Source organism: Lissotriton vulgaris, chromosome 9 (genome assembly GCF_964263255.1).
Source record: "Lissotriton vulgaris chromosome 9, aLisVul1.2, whole genome shotgun sequence".
Classification (NCBI taxonomy): Eukaryota; Metazoa; Chordata; class Amphibia; order Caudata; family Salamandridae; genus Lissotriton; species Lissotriton vulgaris.
The window spans coordinates 278,881,321-278,907,175 of NC_141697.1; the positions used below are offsets into that span (position 1 = coordinate 278,881,321).

The following is a 25,855-nucleotide window of genomic DNA, read 5'->3' on the forward strand; positions in this document are numbered from 1 at the left end:
CATGCAACGCCACTCAACAACCCAACGCCACTCAACCACGCAACGCCACTCAACCACGCAACGCAACTCACACATTCAACTCCACTCAACCACGCAACGCCACTCAACCACGCAACGCCATTCACACATGCAACGCCACTCACACATGCAACGCCACTCACACACGCAATGCCACTCACACACGCAACGCAACTCACACATGCAACGCCACTCACACACGCAATGCCACTCACACACGCAATGCCACTCACACACGCAATGCCACTCACACATGCAATGCCACTCACACACGCAACGCCACTCACACACGCAACGCCACTCACACACGCAACGCCACTCACACACGCAACGCCACTCAACAACACAATGCCACTCAACAACACAACGCCACTCAACCACGCAACGCCACTCAACGCCACTCAACCACGCAAGGCCACTCAACCACGCAAGGCCACTCACACATGCAACGCCACTCACACATGCAACACCACTCACACATGCAACGCCACTCACACATGCAACGCCACTCACACATGCAACGCCACTCACACATGCAACGCCACTCACACATGCAACGCCACTCACACATGCAACGCCACTCACACATGCAACGCCACTCACACACGCAACACCACTCACACACGCAACACCACTCACACACGCAACGCCACTCACACCCACGCAGTGCCACTTTTACCCACACAGCACCACTTTCAGACACACAACGCCACTCACACCCACGCAAGCCCACTTTCACACACGCAACGCCACACTCACCCATGCAACGCCACTCACCCATGCAACGCCACTCACACACGCAACGCCACTCACACACGCAACGCCACTCACACACGCAACGCCACTCACACACGCAACGCCACTCACACACGCAACGCCACTCACACACGCAATGCCACTCACACACGCAACGCCACTCACACACGCAACGCCACTCACACATGCAACGCCACTCACACATGCAATGCTACTCACCCACGCAACGACCATCACTCAAAGCCACTCACACCCACGCAGTGCCACTTTCACACACACTGTGCAGTGCACAATAGGTCACACAGTAGGAAAGTTGGAGATATTGGTTTTGTAAATGACAAAGCCCTTTATGTTTTTAACATGCAAAATAAAAATAAAAGGCATTGTTATTTGCAATTGTAATAGCTCCAACTTTCCTACTGCGAGACCTATTGGCAACGCCAGTGCTTGTTGATTATAATGTCATATTTTAGGCAGGGCTTAATTGTGTTTGTGGGAAAGAATGTAATGTTGCTACTTGGCCTTTCTGCATTCTTTCATGCAGCATTATTGTATGGAGGTGGGAGGCATGTTCATTCTCAGTTTGTTAGAGCAGTGTAGCAGTCTTTCCCTACTTACAATGAAGCTTCGTCTTCAATCCACTCCTTTTGCCTTTCCTTGGAAAACTTCAAGTAAGGGATCTGTAGCCATTAATATCTACTGGAAGACCAGCTTACCTACCTTTTGCAACATTCTTTCCGATTGATATGAGGACTTGCAGATACCTCAGTTACTCCCATCCGCCCTTGTTTGAGCATAATTCTGCTATTGTTTAATGTTACCACTCTGTCTTTCATTCATCTTTAGATTTGTTGAGGATGTGGAAAGTGGCCAGATCTGATCTCATTGTGCATGTAATGCATTTTATGGCAGTAGGCACATCATTTCCAGTAAAGCTATGGGGAGCTGCTTTCAATTTGGAAGAGCACCACATGACAGGTGATAGAGATTGGCTAAGAAAACCTTTCTCAATCCAGTGTAATGCCTGGGAATGGGTCTAAGTAAATGGTCTGCAAGAGTCGCCATATCCGTCAGAAAGAGTGTTACCTAAAGAAGGCAACTCAGGGCCTGATTTCGAGTTTGACAGATGGGATTCTCTGTGACAAATGTAACAAGCATTTGCAATGCAATAGGTCTCGCATAATGAAAGTTTAAGCTATTGGTCTTGTAAATGACAATTTTTTTATTTATGTGTTGGTTTAGAAAACAGCCAAATTAGTAGCTTTGTCATTTACAATGCCAATAGTTATAACTTTCGCAAATGTGACACCTATAGCATTTGTAATGCAACATGTTTTGTATTTACGTGACTTAGATGTATTGATATTACAAATAACAATGGCTTTTAATTTTTTTAAATAATTAATACTTAAATAAAAGTGATTGTAATTTATAGTGGCAATAGCTCAAACTTTTGTAAATAACTTTTGTGAAGATTATGTTCAGTGTATTTTATTGTGAGGAAAAACCAAGAACAGAAGTGTAATAAAGCTTGAAACATTGAGAGAACATATTTGAACCCGTTGTTGAATGGTTGCACAGATTGATGCTGTGATGGCGCTGAGTGATGTTGTGGTGGTGCTGAGTGATGCTGTGGTGGTGCTGAGTGATGCTGGGGTTGCGCTAAGTGATGCTGTGGTGGTGCTGAGTGGTGCTGTTGTGGTGCTGAGTGATGCTGTGGTGGTGCTGAGTGGTGCTGTGGTGGTGCTGAGTGGTGCTGTGGTGGTGCTTATTGGTGCTGTGGTGGTGCTGAGTGGTGCTGTGGTAGTGCTGTGGGATGCTGTGGTGGTGCTGAGTGATGCTGTGGTGGTGCTGAGTGATGCTTGGGTGGTGCTGAGTGGTAATGTGGTGGCACGTGGTGGTGCAGAGTGGTGCTCTTGTGGTGCTGAGTGGTGCTGTGGTGGTGCTCTTGTGGTGCTGAGTGGTGCTGTAGTGGTGCTGAGTGATAATGTGGTGGTGCTGAGTGATAATGTGGTGGTGCTGTGGTGGTGCTGAGTGGTGCAGTGTGGTGGTGCTGAGTGATAATGTGGTGGTACTGAGTGATAATGTGGTGGTGCTGAGTGGTGCTGTGGTGGTGCTGAGTGGTGCTGTGGTGGGGCTGAGTGGTGCTGCTGAGTGATAATGTGGCGTGCGTGCTTCCACAAGAAGATCTTTAAGTATTCATAGATTAGTTAAATGGAGTCTAATGCTTAGACGCGGAGAAATGTGTGAAGGCAGAAATGTTAATTAAAGGGAAAGCGGCCGGGGGAAAAGCGGCCGGGAAAACAGCTGCTATGCTTGCTGTTTGATTGAAAGCTCCTGGCATGGTGGGGCGAGTTCTTTGGGCGTTTACATTTATCCAGAAAAGAATGCTCCTGTTGTCTGTAATAAACAAGTTTTTTCAGTCATACGTTGCTGGTCAAACAGCGAAAATTAGCAAAAGTATGCAAACAAATTTGTGCAGCCATGTTAAGTTAAAAAAATGGCCAATAAAATAACACAAGTGTTGTATAAACAAACAAATGTAGCCGTGCGTGCTTCCACAAGAAGATCTTTAAGTATGCATAGATTAGTTAAATGGAGTCTAATGCGCCTGTTGAGCGGGAGGTGTAGTACTGTCCACGTGCAAATCTCAAGGGACTGCTTATTTATGGGCCCTGACACCGCAAGCTGCCCAGATGCTGCTGATAGGGATTTAAGATGCCGCCATGTGCACAGAGCTGTGTCATCACTGACCAGATTCGTCCCAGCCCGAGGGCTGCAGAGATCCTTCCAGACACAGAATGACAGCCTCTGATTATCGCACGACTCAGAAGCATCTAGCCTGAGTTTGCTGAATTATAATACATCTCTGTGATAATCACGCGATAAGGTTAAACATGGCTACGCAGCAAAAGACAGGAAACGCTGAGGCGGCTATGATCGTATGTGCTTCACTCGTGAAGCCACATGAGCTGTGCTTTGGTCTAGACAAGCCCGCCGAGATTTGGGGCAGAATTCCAATTACGTTAGAAAAAAACGAATGTCAGTATTTAGCAACAGAACAGCGAAAACGAGGATTTCAATTTAAAAGTCAGGAGAGTTTAATTTGTCAGCTTACACTGTGGAAACAATTTAAACGGGACACTTCAAATTTAAAAAACAAATCGGTAGAGATTTGTATTCGTCAACTTGTTGTGGAGAATTTTTAATTGGGTTAAAATGAACTTAAAATATTATGGGGCAAATTTAGACGCGGAGAAATGTGTGAAGGCAGAGATGTTAATTAAAGGAAAAACGGCCTGGGGAAAAGCGGCCGGGAATTGCTCTCGGCATTGCGGGGGCGGGGTGCGCATTCCTTTGAAGTGAGAGCACTGCCTCGCTGCCGTGAAAGTGAAACTGCAGGGGTGAGGCTGATGGCTTTGATGTGGACGCGCTTTCCGCACGAGTGCACCACACGAACTGTCCGAAATCCGCGATGGTTTCAGACCTTGGTTTGGCCTCTATACTCTCGCCTATTATCCCTTGCGGGATTAATAGGCGAGACCTAAAAATGATGGGGCCCGTGCACAATATTATGAGGTTCCCCCCTGAGTATCCCATATCTCACAGATATTCATTAGCCTTGGGCTAAATGGGCCCCTATGTGAATGGTTGGTGGCCTCCTTGAGGTTTGGGGCCCTCCCTGCACCGGAGGGGCTGCAAGGGCCTGCGTTACTCCCTTGCTTCCTTATTTCACGTGCTTTAGTGCTTTATATAACCTATCGTACTTGTAATATGGCAGACGGATTATTTGTCACATTTGTGACCAAATATCCCATCTACCAAACTCTAAATCAGCCCTTATTCTTTTGGGCTTCTCGCCATACGAGTTCTATTAAGTTGGCTAATATTAACATATATTATTAAAGCACCCGAGACTATTGCCCATATGTTTATAACAGGGAATGTGCCTTACCTTCTGAATAGGAGGCCTATGTAGTGATGCATGGTTTTAAATACCCTCATGTCATTGTCTTGGTGAATTGTTTTCTGCTTTTTCTTTAATCATCATCTGCACCTGTTTACTCTTATTCCTTTCTGGCACTTCTTGCCTCACTTTCTGCTTCTCTCCTTACCTCATTCCTTTGGTTCTACTTGTCGCATTCCTTTTATTGATGTGTATTTCTCTCATTATATCATTACTTGTATAGCCTTTCTGCTTCTTGCTCTTATTCCTTGCCAAGCCCTTTGTCTCACACCGTATTGTACTTCTTGCTTCATTTTACTTAACCATACTCCTTGTCTACTCTTTGCCTTGTTCTGTAACTCACTCTTTGGCTTATTCTGAGCATTTTTTGTTTGCCCCGCTCCTTGATTTATTCCCACTCTCCTTTCACTCCTGAGCTGTTTCCTTTCTTTCTTCCTTGTACCTTGCCTGACACTTGTTTCATACTTTGCTTTATTCCTTGCCTCATTATTTGTGTTGCCCCTTGCATCCATCTTTATATCGCCATGTGGTTTAAAGCTTGCCTTGCTCCTTAATTCAGTCTTCCCTCTTGCCCTTGCTTTCATCCTTGCCCAGATTATTACACAACTCTTCACTTTCTCCCTTGCTTCAATTATCAATTTATCCCTTGTCTCGCCCTGCTAGGCCATTGTTTGGTCCTTACTCCTCCTTGCACATCTTATTTTGCTCCTTGCCCTAGTTTTTGCCTCTATGCCTTCCTTGCCTCTGGCTTCTCCCCTTGCTTTTCTTATTGTCTCAGTCATGTTCTTATCACCATATTCACTTGTATTCCTTTCCTTGTTATTTGCTGCGCTGGTTTCTTCAGTCATGTCCCCTCCATTGCTGCACTCCTTGACTCTGCCTCACCATTTGCATCTCTCATTACCCTCTGCAGCAGTTCTATCAATCTCCTTGCCTTTCTTCTTATTTTGTTCCCTTGCACTCTCCTTGCCTCAGCCTTTTCTTAAACGCATCCTTTGCCTTTCCTTTGACATCACTCTTGACTTACACATTTCTTGCCTTCTTGCCGTGGTCCTTGCCCCGCCTTTTGCCTCAATTGTTGCCTTACTTTTTACATTGTTCATGACCCCTTTCTTTAACTTTTTCCAAGCGTCACTTCTCGGCCCGCCTCTCTATCTTCTTGTTCCTTACCTCCACTACTCTCCTTGTCTAACTTTTCTTTTGCCCCTTTCTTAGATCCTTGATCTAACCTTTCTTCATAATTTTACTTGTTTCTTTCTTGCCTTTTTCACTTTACCCCCTCCTTTGTCTCACTACTTGCAGTGACTTTCCTTGCACACTCTTTGTATCTCTACTTGCCTCCTTCCTTCCATGCCTTTTTCTTTGCTTCTTGCTGTGTTTCTTTCTGCTGGGCTAACTTTTCTCATGTCCTCTCACCTTCCCACGCTCTTCCTCTTTCCTTGGCTTGTACCTTGTCTCATTCCTTATCTATCCCCTAGTCATACCCCTTCCCTAGCTTTCCTGTCATCTTGTTTCCCTCCCTTATTCTCTCATTGTCTTGAACTTGACTCCTTGCTTTCGTCATCCCTTTTAGGTCTTGTCTGAAAAGTTCCGCGTGGATTACTGCCGGCTCTGGCAGGCCCTGATCAATGCCGACATGAAGGGGGTGCAGAAGCACAGCCAGGAGCTTGGAGCCGGAGACATGTACCCCCTCTTGGCCTGTATGATTACTTCCAGGTCCTGGGAAACCGTCAGCAGGGGCATTGACCGAGTTCCTGTGAGCATGGCCGAGGTGAGTGATACCATGCCCCTGCTTTTCTGGATGCCCCTCCTTCTCTGTACAGGCCTATATGTCTTTTTTCTTTTCTTTTTCACCCAATTTGTCACCTTATCTCATTTTTAGGTCTGGCCTGTTGATTTTACTAAAAGGATATATATATATATATATAATATACTAACTAATAGGTCCTTTAAGCCAGCCTTCTCTTTCCATTGGTCTATTAATTGCTCACTACTGTATGCAGTATGAGGTAATGGGTCATCCCACTTCAGTCATTGGCTAACTCATACTCATGCAAAGTAGTTCGCTTGAGTGCCAGCAACTACCATGGAAATGTGTGCTACTTGAGACCACAAATATTTTTGCTTCGTACCATTGTGTTTTTTCCAAGATTGATGAGGGCCCAACAGCTTCCCCAACAATAACATTTTGAAAAAAATCTGTGACAAAACAAGCATTGGCAAAGCACCGGTGGCCAATGCCAGACCTACTGGCTTTGCTGATGCTTGTTATAACTATGGTTCTGTATTAGAGCCCAATTGCCTGTCACTGTTATTCCACCTGTATTGACCAATTTTGTGTTTTTTGTATAAAAAGGGTAATTTCCTTTTCTTTATTCGAATATTATCTTTCAGTGCAAATTTTTGTAGCAATTAAATGTTTGTTTAATAAAATACGAACATGAGAAGTCCTCATAAGTTTACTTGTAAAATGCGTGTCTGCCTAAATGCAGTACCATAGTCATGGATTATGTACTTGCAGTCTTTAATTTTACTGGGTCTTTTGCAGGGCATACTTAAACTGTGATTTGCCAATCTGTCACCTGTTGTCTCAAAGTCTATATGTGTCTTTGTTTTAATGTTGCAGCAAGATTGACTTTTAACCTCTTAATGTTTCCATTTTAGCTCTTTTATTAAGTCTGGCATTGGCCAAGACCTTTTGATTTTACTAAAATTATAACAAATATACTCCCTTAATGGGGCTTTCAGCCATCCCCATCATCTGTTGGTCTTTGGTTGTCATTCACATTTCTTTCTTATTTCCTCTGTGAATACGGCGGTGGGAAATGGGTCAGCCCACTTCAGCCATTGGATAACTTGACTGTGAGTGGCAACATTTTGCTCTGAGCATATTCCCACGCAAAGCAGTTCCCTTCAGTGACAGTCACTACTATGGCAGTGTGTGCTTTTTGAGAGAAAAATATGTTTTTGCTTTTTGCCCAGGTTTAGCGAGGACAATGTCTCCTCCAACCGTAAAGTTTTACAAAAAAAGTGAAAAATAAAACAAGCATTGGCAAAGACAAACACCTGACAGGCAATATCAGACCTATTGGCTCTGCCAGTGTTTGTTTTCATCTGCAATTTTGTTGCAACCACCCACAAGGAAGACTTTTTCGTCTTGATTAGATGATTGCTACTCAGGCATAACGACTGGCGCAGGCTCTCTTTCCAACAGCAAATCTGTTTTGGATATGTATGCGATTAAAGTCCTCACCACTGCATAAAACTCAGGAGGTCAAACAGTTCCTAGTAAATACCGGGGCGTGCAGGTTTTAATGTAAATTTAGCACCAAAATCTTCATAATATTTTCCATTTAACAGGGCAAATATTATAAGAAGGGGCAATTATTGCATGGATTTAGTTCAAACCCACGTGTTCCGATTTTAGTGCTTGCAATAAATATAACACATGCAACACAGAGACTTCTAATCGAGGCCTGTTAGTTCACAAGCTGTTCAACCGAATGAAAAAAATTAGATTTGTGAATACTTTAGTCCTGCTTTAAAGCAGCATGGGTGACAGTAAAAAAACTAAAAAAAGTGCTACAGCTGCGTCAACTTTTTCACTTTTTTTACTTTCAGCCACGCTGCTGTGCAACATTGCTAAATACATTATCAACAAAGCCAATAAATCTCACACATGCTCTACCTATTGGGTCTGCCAATGGTAAGGAGAAAAAGCGCCTAGACGTGGCCACGGTCATAATTCTTTATTTTTTTCTGGCAGTAGGGAACAGGACAAGCAACGATGGAGGGAGAGGGGTACAAACAGACAACAGGGGAATGTGCAGAATATAAGGGAAGCAGCAACAGAGGAAGGGGGTGGGAGTGAACTGCTCAAGCCACAGCATTGGAGGGTGCAGGGGCCAGAGTAAGCAACAACGAATGGGGTAACAATGTGGGAGGGGGACTGGGCAGGCAACGGAAGGGGGGAGGAAGGAACGGGTCAAGCAACAACGTGGAAGGGTGATGGTCACAGGGCAAGCAATGACGACTGGGTAACAATGCCAGAGGAGGGCTGGCAAGCAACAATGTTGAGCTGGAATGGCGGAGGAGGGGAGAAGGCCTGCAAATACATTCACTCTTATGGAGCGCTGCAACTTTTTTTAAAAATACCTGAAAAAGCACGTAACCATTGAAGCGGTAATTGGTCTGTGCTTCACGGAAGGGACAAACACAAAAAGAAAAAGTGAAACTGGCATGTGCTGACCAATAAGAGGCTAGGAAATAAGAGTGACGATGAAGCCAACCGATGGTGAGTAATGGGCAGGCTGAAAACCTCTTGTAGTAAACAAAATGTCATGCAAGAAGCAGCAAATGCACTCTCAGAGAAAATTTAAAAGTGTGCACTGCCTCCTAATACTAGAATCAAATTCAAGATACTCTGCATTACCTACAGAGTGAAATATCTCACCTGACGTGTATTTAATAAAATATAAAAACACCAACCACCCCACCCCATCCCTTCCACTTTACAGATGAAAACCTTTCAGTCTAGAACCAAGAGCCAAAGGCAACAGGAGGTATATAGTGTGGGGGCCCTGTTCCTCGAATATCTGTCCCGAGATATCCGCAATGCCCCTCCCTCCATGCTCTTCATATGTAAATTCAAAACATATCTTTTCCAAACCTGTAACCATACCGCCAGTAGCATTGTGTGATATATGAATTCTTTGCTAGGCTGAGCCAAGACATGATTGACAATGTTTGGAACCAATGGCTGAAATAGTCTGATTGAAGAAAGCCAATGTTTGAAAGGGGTGAACCCAAAGCCCACTCTTTTTATATTGTCAAAAGGTCCGTTTGACAGCTCGGTTGTCAAAACTCAGACCTAAAGAAGATAGCATGTGGGTGGTAGAACTTTCTCTGTTATCCCTTTAATGTAGTGGAAAAATCTTTCACTGAAGGAGAAAATTCTAGTGTTGCCATTACTAGTAGGATTTTCTTTAAAAAAAAGAAAGTCTGGCCGTGAGGGAAGAGCTTCACTTACATTCTGAATGTAATAGTTTTGTGCCACTGCACTGGTGTCACACAACTGAAACCGAAAGCATTTGGTGCTATTAGGTGACAACTGCTTTCAATTTGAACTGTCCTAGGGCTCATAACTCAGCCCCTGAGCACTGATTAAAGCTGGACTTTTACCCCTGGAAAAGTACAATGTCCCCTTTCCAGAAGTACCTCTCCCATGTGGATTCATGCCTGGGGATCACCCCAGGCTGGGATCCATCCACTAGACACCAGGATTTCGTTTGGGAGAAGTGGCCCCCTATCAATATGGTCCAATGCTCCAAGTAGGACATCAGTCTCTCTCTGCCCCTTAGTGGGGAAATGTTTTTAGAAAATGGGACGTGGCAGCCAGTGGAGACCGCTATTTACCGGGGGTGGCAGTGTGGGTGAAGGAGGAGGGGGTGGTGTGGTGTAAATTAAAATAATAATAAAAAATAGTACTTACCTTCAGGCTGGCCACCGCCTCTCAGTCCACTCGCCACCGCCTCTCGCTGGAGCAGGAACCACCCAGGCTCCTGACTCCCATAGCCAATCATAACGCTGCAAAGCAGTGTTGTGATTGGTCTGAGTGCCGTGGTTCGGCGCTCAGATGGGGAATGGGGGCCTGGGCAAGCTCTGCAGCCTGGGTGCAGCACATTCAAAGTGCGCATAACTGTTATGGTCGGCCCTAGAGGGCCGGCCAAACAGTTATGCACATTTTAGAGTGGAGCAACCACTCCTCCTCCTGGCTCTTGCCCTGGCAGTCGAGTCCCACCCACACCAGGAAATGGAACACTAAAATGATAATAATGCTGGTCATTATCATCTTAGTTTTCCTTTAATTACTGCTCACAGAGCAGTGGAGTGACGCTCCTCCACCTTAGCGGTGGAGCCGTCCCAGGGGGCAGACAACTCTGTCATTGGGCCGTGCCATCAACTCCCTCCCCTACCACCACCCCCATCCCCCTTCCCTCCAAAAAAGGTAATGACAGTCTTTCTGCTCTCCCTAAGCAGATTTTTTGGCCATAGTTTTTCATATTGGCAGCATAGACGGGGGAATGACTGCACTGTTCGCGCTCTGGGTCAGCCGGCAATCAGTGAACCCTACAAACCTTGGATATTTCTGAAACCTAGAGCCTCAATTGAATCCAGGTTGGTGTGGATTCCACTAGATTTATTCACCCAGATTATCCTGTAAATGTTCAACTTTGGATACAATCACACTTTGTCCTCACATTTCTGTGAGGAAAAGTTCCAGAATCTGCAGGTATCTACAACATTCCCACCACCCAGTTTTCCTACAGTTCTCCTGATGAAAACATTATTCTACTTGTGTGGCTGGGCCAGTTGCCTGAATACAAAATAGTTGAACATTTGGTATTCTCAATTAAATTGCTTTCCATTTTGGCATCTAAATATAAGCCAATGTGCAAGAAAAATCACATTTTACAAATTGCCGTCTGAATTGGATGATAGTTTGGGTCGCCCCAAATTCAGAGTTGTACAAATAACTACTATTCCTAAACTCAGTTTCTTGGACCTATTTAAAAAAAGACTTCCGTTTCCTTCATACGCATTTTTTATTTATTACAAATTACCATATGAATTGCTGCATGATTGGTACATAATTAAATGTCATTATAAACTGCAACACAGTTGTTGGCCCTGGGTATCGCTCGTTGTTTGGACATTCAACACTAAATATCCCTTCGACCACTGATGGATGTAACAATGTTATACTTTGTACAGTGGCCATTGGAGCAAGAAATTATAGAGGAAAACGTTGTCCTCCATTTCTATTTTTTCCTATTTTATTTATTTTTGTTTATTTTAGTGATTAGCTTCTTTTGGAAAATCATTAATTATCTATACAAATGAGCCCTCAATAAATTTGGAATGTTGCCTACTTTTTAGAAATGCATAACGTTCTGAGTGTACCCATGGGTTTTACTCCAGCTTCCACCAATAAAGGAAGTAGGCAAAAACCACAAAAAAAGAAAAAAATCAACTACCACTTAAAAAATGCAAAAAGGGTTGCTAAAAAAATGTTTGTTGTTGTTACCATACTGCTTGTTCCTGAAGGCTGAGCCGTGGACATCTTAGCTCAGCAAACCTTTTAATGATGCCATTTTAGAAAAAGAATGTTTTCTTTCACAGCACTTGTTTCCCATTTTCCAAAATACGTCAAAATCCTGCTTCCTTTTTTTGGCTATTTTCTTTGTTATTTCCAGGGTGAATCAACATATCCTGGCTATCTCTAAAATCTGCAGCATGTGGGGTAAAAGTGCGTAAATTTGACTTGGATACTCTTTGAGAAAAAGTGTTATGTGGGCTTAAATAAGAATGTCCCCAAACATCCAAAAAAGGCCTGTGGTGGTGGTGAATGGGGTGGGTGTAGCCTCTGCAGATAAGGGGGTAAAGCCATCTGGCACTTGAATTCTTCCCATGGAGTGAATTTGCATTAGTAACAAGATCTACATGCAGTAAATACATTCTGTGCACCTGCAGATTGCTGATGTTCCGTATCGCCTTCTTTTTTCCCGGGAAAGTAGCAATTACTCGCTTTCAAATGAAAGGGTGTGCTGTGATTGCAACAAACACGACAACCGCTGGAGAAACCTGCACCCTACAATCTGACTACACTGCACCGTCCTCTTTCTGCTCGGAGGGGGTTCTATTCCCCAGGCTCTGTGCCATGCCTTCGATATGGAGTAGAAGGGAGGGTGCTCGAGGTTACGAAACAGACGTTTGTTTACCGCATATCATCTTGAGACTTTAAGTGGAATGAGAAAGAGGAGGGGCTGTAGAAAGGTGTGGCCTAAGGAGCATGTCTAAGACCTCTTTGCCTGAGGTGTGGCCTATGTAAATAAAGGCATGGCCCAATAAAAGAGAACATCGGTTCAGCTATTTAAACAAACTGTGTGGTCTTAGGCAAATCACGTTCTGCCTGGGCCTCTAACCCTGTATCTCACACTATGTGAGTAATTCGAAACAGAATGAAATGAGCTCCTACCACATATTCCCAGGGTGAAACACCACAGTGCACAATTTGGTCTCAAGTTCTGACTTTGCTCTTGCATTATGATTTAAAGTGATGTAAAATGGATGTCAAAGATTCCTCGAGTGCCGCTGGAGCTACATACCCACGCGTGTGACCCAAGAACAGACAAACAGACAAACAGACAGACAAACAGACAGACAGACAGACAGACAGACAGACACACACACACACACACACAGACACGCACACACACACACACACACACACACACACACACACACACTCTCTCTCTCTCCATGAATGTAAAATATATCTGAAAACACAGAACTGACTGCAGGTTTTACCTATGCCATGGAGCATTTTTGGCAAATTTGGAGTTGGTTTTACACGTGAATCAATCTGTCACCGTTCTAAGGTTGAGCTTTGGAGACCTCTTGTATATACTTTAGTACTCACTTATATGTGTATGCAGTGTTAGAAGTGGGCGGGGACGGAAGGGCACGGCGTGCCCCTACTTCTAAAAATTGTGCTAGTCCGTTCCCCTACTTCTTGTTTTTGAAAGAGCGTACCCGGACTGTAGGAATAGGCATACTTTAAAATTACACTTTTTTTTCACTCAACGTGAATATTGACGAAGACCTCTGCAGGACGCCCGACCTCCTCCCCTTCCCTGCTCTGTCTAGGGGCCTGCAAAGTGAGACTGAAAGGGCCATCAGTGTTGCATAGCGCGAAAGCGGCTACCTCTGATGGCCCTGGCTGCCGTGAGCCCGTGATTCACACCTCATTTGCGAGGACGCTGCCTGGCCGCCCCCACTGTGACCTGTGACAATGGTCACATCAGGATTCTTTGGTGTCAACTAGACTGATGGACGCCACCTGGGGGACTTTGTGCCTTGCTATAAATGAATCTGCTCTCCAGCCATTCACTGAAAAGATGACCCGGCCCCACCAGCCTCTCCTGGAAACTCCTCTCCGTGCCTGCCCAGAGGTCCCGACCCCTCCTTTACAGCTCTGCCCTTTTCTCTGAACTGGGGCCTGCACGAGGAGCCTGGACTGCCTCTGAAGCTGAACTCCACAAACATCAAGTGTGGGGGAATAAAATACCTCTTGCATTTTGTTTAATAAACAGAAAATGTAAATTTTCTTATCTGCTGGTTTTTTATGTAATTTTTTTTCAATGTGTAGTGCCCTGCACAGAATTCAGTGCAGTTGGCGGCACCACCCATGCCAGGCTCACTGCGGGCATTTAAAATTCATACATGTCAAAAGGCCTGATTTGGGCAGGAAACGCCCAACCTTTAAAGCCAAAACCAGCTTTATTTCTGCAGATTGCGGCCTCTGCTTTTGCAGAAGTCAATGGGGAAAATTAATTCTTCCGTTTATTTTAAACAAATCTCCCTCTTTACTCTTCTAAAATGTTGGCATTTTGCTCCACCGAAGGGCATCTATCCCGATCTGCCACTGCTCTCTGTGCTGCTGGTAGGGGCCCGACACTGCTGTCCCTGCCTATCTCAATCCGTGCAGCTTAACCTGCAATTACAGTACCGAGGCTCTGCTGATGCCCTTCAAGTCTTTTTTATGCCCTTGCCCTATGTGCCCCCTGGGCAGTTTGCAGTCTATGGATGAAATGCCAGGAAGTGAGGGTGGTGAGGGAGGGCTGGATCTGGGTATACTAGAAGCAGGGTAATGAGAAATACCAGGAAGTGAGGGAGAGCTAGGGGAGGGCAGGATGTGGGTATGCTAGAAGCAGGGTAATGAGTGATGCCAGGAAATGAGGGGGAGCGACGGGAGGCCAGGATGTGGGTATGCTAGAAGCAGGGTAATGAGTGATGCCAGTAAGTGAGGGGGGGGGGGCGAGTGGAGGCCAGGATGTGGGTATGCTAGAAGCAGGGTAATGAGTGATGCCAGGAAGTGAGGGGGAGCGAGGGGAGGCCAGGATGTGGGTATGCTAGAAGCAGGGTAGTGAGTGATGCCAGTAAGTGAGGGGGAGCGAGGGGAGGCCAGGATGTGGGTATGCTAGAAACAGGGTAATGAGCGTTGCCAGGAAATGAGGGTGGCGAGGGGAGTGCTGGATGTAGGTATGCTAGAAGCAGGATAATTCCAGAGAGCATGGGTGGCGAGGGAGGGTTTGATGTGAGTAAGCAAGAAGCAGGGTAATAAGCGATGCGAGGAAGTAAGGGTGAACAAGTGGGTATGCTAGAAGCAAGATAATGGGTGATAACAGGAAGTTTGGGTGGAGAGGGAGGGCTGGATCCAGGTATACTAGAAGTAGGGTAGTGAGTGATGCCAGGAAGTGAGGGGGAGCGAGGGAAGGCCAGGATGTGGATATGTTAGAACAAGTTTAATGAGTGTTGCCAGGAAGTGAGGGGGAGCGAGGGGAAGCCAGGATGTGGGTATGCTAGAAATAGGGTAATGAGCGTTGCCAGGAAGTGAGGGTGGCAAGGGAGGGCTTGGTCTGGGTATGCTAGAAGCAGGGTAATGAGAAATACCAGGAAGTGAGGGGGAGCTAGGGGAGGCCAGGATGTGGGTATGCTAGAAGCAGGGTCATGAGGGTTGCCAGGAAGTGAGGGTGGCGAGGGAGGGTTGGGTCTGGGTATGCTAGAAGCAGGGTAATGAGAAATACCAGGAAGTGAGGGGGAGCTAGGGGGGGCAGGATGTGGGTATGCTAGAAGCAGGGTAATGAGTGATGCCAGGAAGTGAGGGGGAGCGAGGGGAGGCCAGGATGTGGGTATGCTAGAAACAGGGAAATGAGCGTTGCTAGGAAATTAGGGTGGCGGGGGAGGGCTGGGTGTAGGTATGGGTATGCCAGAAGCAGGGTAATGATATGCTAGGAAGTGAGGGATAGCGAGGGGAGTGCTGGGTGTAGGTATGCTAGAAGCAGGGTAATTCCAGAGAGCATGGGTGGTGAGGAAGGGTTTGATGTGGGGACGCTAGAAGCAGGGTAATGAGCGATGTGAGGGAGGTAAGGATGAGGGGGATTGCAGGATCTGGGTATGCTAGAAGTTGGGTAATGAGGGATGCCAGGATACAGAGGGGTGAAGAAAGAGCTGAATCTGGGTATGAAGAAGCATGGAAATGAGTGGTGCTAGGAAGTAAGGGTGGAAAGAGCAGAAATGAACCATGTAAGCTAGAAGCTGGGGGAATTAATGATTCTAGGAAGTTGGGCTTCCAAAGGGAGGGCGAAATCCAACTATGCCTAGACCTAGGGTAATAACCGATTCCGGGCAGTAAGGGTGGCGAGAGGAGGGTGGGACCTGGGTATTCTAGAGTAGGGCAATAATAAGCGGTGCAAGGAGGTAGAGGACGAGAGAAGGGCTGAACCTGTCTATGCTAGAAGCAGGGTAATGATGTCTAAAAAGTAAGGGTAGCGATGGGATGGTTGGATCTGGGTATGCTAGAAGTAAGGTAATTTGGGATACATTGAAGTAAGGTTAGCAAATAGCGTTTAACTCTAGTAATGCTATAAGCAAGGTAACTAGCAATGCCAGGAAGTAGCGATGGCACCGGAAGGGCTGAATCACTCCTAGAACTAAGGTAAAGAGCAATGCCAGGAAGTAAGGGTGGTCAGAGGAAGGCTGTACCTGGGTATCCTCCAGGTTTTGTAGTGAGTGACTTTAGAAACTAAGCAGGACGAGATGAAGGCTAGATCTAAGTTTGGTAGAAGCATGGCAATAAACTATAACATGAAGTAAAGGCGGTAAGGGAAGAGGTGAAGCTGGGTATGCTAGAAGAAAGGTAATGAGTGCCAGGAAGTAAGGGTGGTAATGGGAGGGCTGTATTTGGGTATGCTAGATGCATGGTAATGAGCAGTGCTAGAAAGTGAGGATGGTGAGGGGAGAGCTGGCTCCTGACATCCTGAAGGTAAAGTAATTAGTGTTGCCTTAAATAGGGGTGGCAACAGAATGGTTTGATCCTGAGGTGCTAGAAGTAGGGTAAAGGACAATGCCAGGAAGTAAGGTGACAGGAAGGATATACCCTGTATGCAAGGAGTTGGGTAGTTAGCGAAGCCAGAACCTAAGGGTGACGAGATGAGGGTTGGATCTAAGTATGGTAGAAGCATACTAACGACTATGCCAGGGGCTAAGGGTGCAAGGGTAGGGCTGAACCTGGCTATGCCAGAAGCAGGATTTTGTTCAATGCCAGGAAGTGAGAGTGGGCGAAAGCAAAGCTGGATCTGGGTATGTTAGAAGCAGAGTAATGAGCGATGACAGGAATTAGAATTGGGGAAGGCTAGATCTGGGTTTGCTGGAATCAGGGTTAAGAGTGAGGCCAAGATGTAGGTTGGTAAGAGGGGGGCTCAACCCGCCAGAAGTACGGAAATGAGCGATGCCAGGAAGTAATGGTGGCAAAGAGAGGACAGAACATGGGTATGTATAAAGCAGGGTATTGATCGATGCCAGAATGACGGTGGGAAGGGGAGGTTCGATCTGGGGATGATACACAGGACCCTTGAAGCCAGTCCACCTCACCCATTGGTGCCTCCATTTTGCATTGCAAACTCACCAGGGATTTGCAATGCAGGAAGTGCCAAAGAAAGAAACTGCATGGCTCGGAGACAAAGGGCTTATGATTCCACTTATAAGCGTATTTGAAATATTCTGTGATTGGAAACATGTCCCACATTGCAAATGAATTAAATATAAACAACTTGTATATTAAACCTCAAATGAACATGTTTATCGATTGTTTGAATTAAATAACGTTATAAGCTGTAACTGGTCAGTGAAATGCCAAAGGCACTAAAAATTGGTATGTTTTGCTATTTTTAGCCACACCTCCGACTCCGCCCACTAATCCAATCCTCTGCTTATTCCCGCCCCCTGAGTCTCCGCCCACAGTTCCCCTACTTTTTTGTCCCCACTTCGACCACTGTGTGTATGTACTGTGTGGGCTCTTGAGATCACCCCTAGGACTTGTCTGCTTCCACTTAGGGACTTTCTCTTCTGTTCAACTGCCTCTATTTAACTGTCTTGATAGAAAACGACCAGCAGAGGTCAGTAAAATACCAGAATCACTTTAGCATTCTCTAGAGTCCAGTCCATAGAAATTGTCTTCCATGAGCACCCGTAGACAATAATATTTTTTTTCAAATCTTGTATTTGTATGACCACTGAAGGCCCTGATTTTATATTAAAAACAGAGCTTTGGACTATACCATTTCCCACTGAAAGGCAATATTTCTCTCCATGTGTTCAAATACCTGGCGTGTCACTCAGTTTGGTGCTTACTTTCCCTCTATGTTAAAGAGCAGTAGATGTTTCAGCACCCAGGCTAAGGTGCTGCATAGCTAAATACATATAAGGTCCCAAATGCTAGACCGATTGCATTGCAAATTTGTTTTAAATGAGCCAGACTACATTTGTAAAATGTAAATAGGGAAAAAATATTTTTTGCATTTTTTTAGAATATATTTTATTTGGGTTTTTAGGGTAACAAGTGTAGTTGAATAACATTTTCAACCAACGGAATCATAAGAACTAAAACAAAATCGGTTACATCGATATTTGGTTCCAAATTCCCCTTTGGTACTTTCCCACCCCTCTTGTAGTCCATATATTATTGACTCGGTTTTCGGGCCGGGTTCTCTCATGCATCGCTGGGCACTTTGTTTGAATGGGGGCGTGGCTCTCCAGAAGAACCTTTGCTTTCATGTTAGTCTTTAATTTCCGCTAGTCTCCAGAGGTCCACCCCCTATATTTATTTTTAATTTGTGGAGCAGCCCCTGTCTTTGTATATCATATTTTCCCTCGTTCTGTAAATCCATGGCCATTTCCAATTCTCGAAGTTCCAGGCTGGTTGCATTACCCTATTTCCTGGCAATTGATAAGTAACTTCCCAACATATTCCTTATATAGTCAACAGGATTGTCTTTTTATAGTCACTCCTGTTGCTTCTCCCAGTTTATTTGTTTGTCTTTCCAAGAATTAGTGGAGTTTAAGGTATTCCCACAGCGTGTGTACAAAGATTCCCTTCTGTCCACATTGTCTCAGGCATGTGTCATCCCTAGTTCTGCCTATTCTGTGTAATAATGTTCCGGTATTGTACATTCTATGCAGTATTTTAAGCTGGATGAGTCTGAATGTTGCTCTTATGGCTACTTCTCTAGGGAATTGCAAGCCATTCCTTTCCCATTGAGCCCGCAGTCGCTCAAAGTTACTTTGCGTGTGTCTCATTAATCTGCATAAGTAAGTGAGATGACTTTTTCTGTCATGCAGCCACCTAAGTTTCCTTGTCTTGTGGCATTGTCATCTGTAATGCATGGCGCAATTGTAGGTACTTGAATGTTTGTGTTGACACCAGTTTACATTCCCTCCATAAATGCTCAAAATGTCCCATGCCTTTGCGTCCAATACATCTGCACGCATTGACCGCACAACTGTTTGACGTGGTTGGAAGCCAGCTAGCTCAGTTACTTCACCCAGCCTTGTTCCCGGAAAAAAAATGATTTTCTTTTCTGTTGGCAACAAAGTTTGTCAAGTAGGGGTGACAGTTGAGGTTGCCCTTGAAATGCAGATGTTCGCATCGAAATTAATATTATTTTAACCAATGAGGATTGCATAACAGCGGTCCAAGGTTTTTAGAAGCTTCAGTCTATAGAGAAACACAATGAGAACTTTAGGGGGTCCAATAAGTTGAACGTCTTGTAGACTTGAGCTACCTCATTCTGTCAACAGCAGAGATAGATAGTGTGTCAATAGACAAGAGCTCCGTGTTGGAGCCGGGCCGAGGCACTGGGTAATTGCCTCCTTTGTCGATGCCTTAAAACATCTCTGGTTCTTTGCAGTCTTAGTGATGTGAGGCACAGTTGTTCTTCCTACCCCTGGAGTACCTATTTCAAGGAATGTTTCATTCCAGTCTGCATAGTGTAAGACTCAACCGCAGTCCCTTTCCTTTTGTACCCATTTGTGAGAGTCTTTCCTAATAGTTTGATTAGTGTAAGACCAATGTGCAGTCTGTGCTCCTGAAGTACCCATTTCGGGGTGTGGTTCAAAGCAGTGCCCCACTTTCTTGGCTGTGCGCCCTGCAAAGCATCTTTCTTTCCTTTGTGTTGTTGCTGTGGTGCATAGTAGACATGCACATGCCAGCATAGGAAAGGGGCGGTGCCACTCTGGCTGGTGTGTGTCTTTGCACAGGCCACTGAAGAGGGTTCCCCCTGACTGCATTCATGGCTGCTGTCTCAATTCAGGTGCCTCCCGGTTTTTCAAATGCAAAAACAAAAGTTGATGGACAGAATGCAGAATAATGTCATACATTCACCCCAGTACAGAGATCTGGGCCTAAATCCATCGTTTTTTTGCTCACCATGCCATTCCAGATTGAACCCAGCCACATGCAAAATCAGTCTTTATCCTGTGCCTCATGGTAACAGTTCAGCCCGAACTGCCAAGCCAGGTCCTCCCTGGACTGGAATCAAGCATCCTAGGACCGGTTTCGGGAGTTCACCCCTCTTCAGCCAGGATAGCTTCAGTTGACTAGGGGTGAGTGCTTGCAATTCAACACTCCGTCCATCATCCCCCTTTGGTTTTGCTAAGTTTGCCCTAAGTTAGTAGGGTATGGCCAGACGTGGGTCCCTTGCTCACTTTGCCACTGGATTCCAGATAACCTGGCTGATGAGGGTTATGAACGTGAAACCGGTCCCAGGATGCTTGTTTCCGGTCCAGGGAAGACATGGCTTGGTAGTTAGGGCTGGACTGTTCCCATGAGGTACAGGGTCAGACTGATTTGCATATGGCCAGGTCTAAACTGGGGTGGCGGAGTGAGCTAAATCATGGTGATGGATTAAACCCAGATAAGTTGACTGGGGGTGAGTGCTTGCAGTGTTCAACACAATGTGTCCATCATCCCCTTTGGTTTTCCTGGTTTTTCAAGACAGTGTGGGAAAACAAATCCTCACCCACCTGGTTACTTGTTCAGATTTTACTTTCTTTCTTCCAAATGTTGTCATATGTGACTCTTCCTCGGCCCAACCAACATAGTTGCGGTTTGTGTCTGGTAAACAACCTTGGACAGTGCCAGTGCCATTCATGAGTCGGCTGCCCTCAGTTGTGCTGCATGCGGTCATGTGGACCTTTCTTCGCTGGATCTTCCTCCTGCCTAGCCACAAGTCCAAAAGCCAAACAAAGCTTGGCACTCACCCTGGGTCACAGCAGTGATTGCAATGCGTCAGTGAATATCACCTTGAACAGTGGGGGGGATACGTCCCTTCATGGGGCACTACCTCCTTCAGCGCTCAAGTCTGTCAGTCAAAATCCCTGAAAATAGTCACAGTTCTTTAGCACCCAACACTACTAGGCACTTTTTTCTTTGACTGGAAACCTGCGAGGTAGATAGCTAGTCCATTTCTTTCGATGCTACATGGCCACAGACATTCCAAGCGCAGCACACACTGCGGGATGCTCCAGGCCTCACATGCCAGCTGACAAATGCAGCTTCAGATGTTCCTCCCATAACTCAGTCACAGTCCCCCTCTCTTTTAGGCAGAGACTTCTTTTTGTGAAGGCACTTCAGATGTTCCTTCTTTAGCTCATTCACAGCCCCCCCTCTCTTTAAGCACATCAGATGTCCTTCCTTAACTCATTCACAGTCCCACTCTCTTTAAGCACTTCAGATGTCCTTCCTAAGCAGTCAGTCAGCTCCTTCCTTCTAGGCAGGCCTAAGGCGCGGCCCTCTCATGGCAGGTTGTTGAACTCCCGAGATGTATGGTCCTGAATCCCAAACCCTCCTGCACAGAAAAGTTTTTCTGTCACCAAAGTTGTGGGAACATGGATTCTGGGTAAGAAATCTTGCAACACTGGATATTAGTTTCTGCTTCTTACTTACACTAAGTTTCAGACAATTTGTGTATTCCACAGGTCCACATTGAGGCCCAGTTTAAGGCAGTTCCTGCCTTGTCCATATGTCTCCTGATCTGGTCCTATACTCTTTATCCAACCAGGTTCTCAGCATCCTGACGAGGATGGAACACATACAGGCTCACTATTGACACTGCAAGCTGGTCCCCAACGCATTCAGTGAACCATGTGTAAATACATTTACCCATCTGAGATCAGAATGCCAAAGACCTGCAAAGGACATTATCTCACATCCCAAAATGCTCCACTGACCTAAAAAAATACCATTATTCCTAAGCGCTCATTGGCAAGGAAACGAGCATGAGGGAAGCGTCTTTGACTTTTTTTTAACGCCGCCTGAATCCATTCCTAGCCCTTGTTCCCTGTAACAGCAGATGGCTGGAAAGGCTGACACGCTGTGTCATGCGGTTAAGAAAGTGCAGCATGACTAGACGTCTGACATTGCATCCTAGTGCCTCTTGAATGAGCGAAAATGCTCAGTATCTGAGGAGTGCTTGCCTTCCAGGCTGCTTTCAAGTGCTCCCCGCTCTTGCAGATGTAGGGCAACTCAGATACAGCGTTTGTCCCACAAGAAGAACAGTGAAGGAAAGTAGAATGTGAGAGCCAAAGAGTCTGAAGAAGTAAAGCAATGTGAAAAGAGTGGGAAAAAGAGATGTCATAAAGGGGAAAGATGTGGGGCGATGGTCGTTAGTAATAACTGAATGAATGAATGTTTATTTGTTTCAATTAATTCAAATTGATACAATTCATTATAGTAAAGGGGCGGCTCCTCCACTAGGACAGAGGAGAAACATAAAATCGTAATAAATACCATTTTATGTTTCTGCTTCTTGCACGGCGAGAAAGCAGAAGGGTTTGGTTGAGGGGGTGGGGCTGCTCTGGGAGAAGGGCTGGGTAGATAGCCTATAGGGAGTGGATAAAAGAATCACTCGACCATTTCATTCCTATGAAATGCTCTAGGCCCAAGAGGGGTCAAACTCATCCATGGTACTCTGAGGCCCTTACATTACAGAAAAAACAATGTAAGCAGTTGGAGCGCCTCTGGAGGAGGTCGTACGATCATTTGGCTAAAATCAACTTTAGAGTAGCTACTAAAGCCTACCACAAACTCATAAAACTATCTAAAGCCAAATACTACACAGAGCTGATCAACTCCAGCACCAATCGCTCCAAAACCATTTTTACCTTAGTAAAAGATCTGACCAAGTTACCAGAAGGTCCAGGTAATTTAATTGCGTCCGATGCCCAATGTGAAGAGCTGGCCTGTTTCTTCGTAGACAAAGTCAAAGGGATTTATAACTCTTTAACCTCAGATAGACCCAGTGCCAACCCCAACCTTATGGGGTCCATCGACTCGCCATTCTTACTGCATTGTTTACCATCTATTGAGCAAACTGAGATGGACTCTCTGATCAAAAGAGTCAAATCAGGTTCCCCGGAAGACCCTGTTAAGCCAGAACTTTTCAGACTATTCCAGGATTCCATCTTACGAGAAGGGCGGATGTTAATTAACAACTCACTTCAGTCTGCGACCATTCCCCCATCCTGGAAACATGCTAAAGTTGTCCCCCTTCTAAAAAAGCCATCATTGGATCCCACTAGACCTGACAGCTTTAGACCCATCTCCTTGCTCCCCTATCTCGCCAAGGTGATGGAGGCGCATGTTAATTCCATTCTAACCACCTATTTGGAGTCGAATGGAATATTGGACGAATCTCAGCACGGCTTCCGTGCTAAACATAGCACGGAATCTGCTCTGCTGGCCGTCACGGAACATCTGAGGGAGGGGCTGGACCAGGGTGAGACATCTGCCCTGGTTCTGCTGGATTTGAGCGCGGCCTTCGACACGGTCTCCCACAGGATCCTGCTTGCGAGACTGTGGGAGATCGGAGTCAGGGAGAGTGCCTTGGGATGGTTCACGTCGTTCTTATCTGACCGCTCATTCCAAGTGCACGCCCTGCCGTACTCATCCAGCATACATCCCCTGGACTGTGGAGTCCCGCAGGGCCCTGCGCTCAGCCCCACATTGTTCAATGTGTACGTCCGCCCCCTGGCCATGCTGGCCAGGGATCGTAACATCAAACTAACATCATACGCGGACGATACACAACTCATCTTCTCCTTTTCTAAGAACAGTGGGGCTGACCAAATTAAGTTCCAGGAAGATATCCTGGCTATATCGAACTGGCTGTCACAGAACTATCTCCAGCTAAATTCCTCCAAGACGGAGATACTCATTGTAGGTAAAGATACCGAGAAATGGGATGCACATTGGTGGCCTTCCACTCTGGGACCATCTCCTGTCCCCAAAGAGGCTGTAAAAAACCTGGGTGTGATGTTGGACAACTCACTCTCCATGGAAACTCATGCTAAGAGAGTGGCAGGCACCTGCTATGGTCGCCTGCGTTCTCTTAAACCTATCCTTGGATTCTTTGAGCCTTGCATCCGCCAGACTATAATTCAGGCCTTAGTCTTATCCCATCTAGACTACTGCAATGTCCTGATGCTAGATTCTAACTTGACGGTGATAAACAGACTTCAGAGAGCTCAGAATGCCGCGGCGCGCATTCTATTCGCTCTGCCAAAAAGATGCCACACCTCCCCTATTCTCCATCGGTTACATTGGCTTCCCGTTAAACAACGTATCCAGTTCAAAAGCCTCTGCCTAATGCATAAAATCCTGTATAATACCGCCCCTCAAACCTTGCTGGGACTCTGCTCCTTCTATGTCCCCTCGCGCGCTCTTCGTTCAGCCGACCTGTCACTGGCACGCACGACTAAGATCCGTAGGTGCCGAGCGGGTGGTCGCTCCTTTAGGCATCTGGCGCCGAAGCTTTGGAATTCGATCCCCCTTGGGGCTCGGGCCACTTCCAACCACTTGCTGTTCCGCAAACAGATTAAAACGTGGCTGTTCTCTTCCATCTAGCTCCATTCTCTTCCATCTAGCTCCACTTTCTCTGTTGTGTTGCTCTGCTTCCAGGTATGTCCGCAGCGCTGGGACGCCTCATTGCTGGGGTAGCCATGCGCTATATAGGCAGAAAAGCAAAAGAGTGTTGTGCCCACTCCTGAGGGCACAATGACTGTTTGGTCGACCCTTTGGGGCCGCCACAAACCAGTTGTGCGCACTCTGCCCTTTCTCCATGCAGGTCGCAATGAGCCTACATGGAGAAAATGGCTTCCCCTTAAACCCCTGCCTAGGCGGCGGCCCCATCGATCACAACGCTGCCATTGCAGCGTTGTGATTGGCTTATGGTAGGGAAGTGGGGGGAGACTGCCTGCTTCCTGTTCCAGCCGGAGGCAGGAGAGCAGGAGCCGGAGCCAAGAAAAACACGAGACCTGTCCGGCGGACAGGTACGTGTAAAAAAATTAATTATTAAATTTACCCCCGTCACCCCCTCTCCGCACGGCCCTCCCCACGATTAATGCCGGCTGCGACTGTTATAGTAATCCGGTAAAACAATAAAACCAAACATATACATGTAGACGTGGGAGCCCTAGAGTAGTGCAAGTCAATATTAAACGACTTCAAGGGAAGGAAACACTAAAATCGAGGTAAGTAAATTGTAAAATAACTGGCACACCGCAGGGACAATAGTGAAGGTGTTCGGGTCCACCGCAACCTTTTGATGGTGGAAGTTATACTAACAGATTTCCCAAAGCGTGCCAAATACATGGGTAGAGTAGTGGTCATACAACATTCCATTGCCTTCTTCCGGGTAGAGAACCTGTTCAATAAGATTTTTTTTAAAATAAAGTGTGGAAGAAACTCTGGGCATTAGCATAACAGGTGGAGTATGGACTCTCTTCTGTTATCACAAAATCTACAGTGCCTGATGCCAGGTGTTAATGTCCAGTCAGAGCGAAACTCATTGATCGGAAGGAGCAAGATTTGCGATTTTAGGATGCAATGCCTTGTCTTCTTACTTAGTGCGGCCTTTAAAACCGGTTGCAATCCTTTTGTTTACTGGATGTATTTGATGGGGTAAAAATACGTTTCATTGATGATTGTGTGTCATCTTGAGTCGGATTGACTACCACGCTTGTGGATGGGTCTGTTTTTAGTCTACCTGCGCTTCAAGGATTGCTTTAGGAGTTACTGCTGAAGTAATTCTGATTATGGCTCAAGGTACTTGTTCCACTATTATCCATACCTGGTGTTCTTTGAGAGTTGTTTGAAAAACTTTGGCCTGCAAAGTCGTTTCAAGCCTGTCTGCACCGGTCAATGTAGACTGATGT

General features: G+C 45.8%; 1 protein-coding gene across 1 annotated transcript in view; it reads left to right on the plus strand.

The window, feature by feature from the left end:
- The window catches only part of ADCK1 (aarF domain containing kinase 1), a 407,695-nt gene that overhangs the window by 284,920 nt on the left and 96,920 nt on the right, over positions 1-25,855 (plus strand). Inside the window, exon 8 of the mRNA XM_086939457.1 lies at positions 6,315-6,512. Coding sequence (XP_086795583.1) covers positions 6,315-6,512 — 198 coding nt within the window. The remainder of the gene's footprint in view (positions 1-6,314; positions 6,513-25,855) is intronic.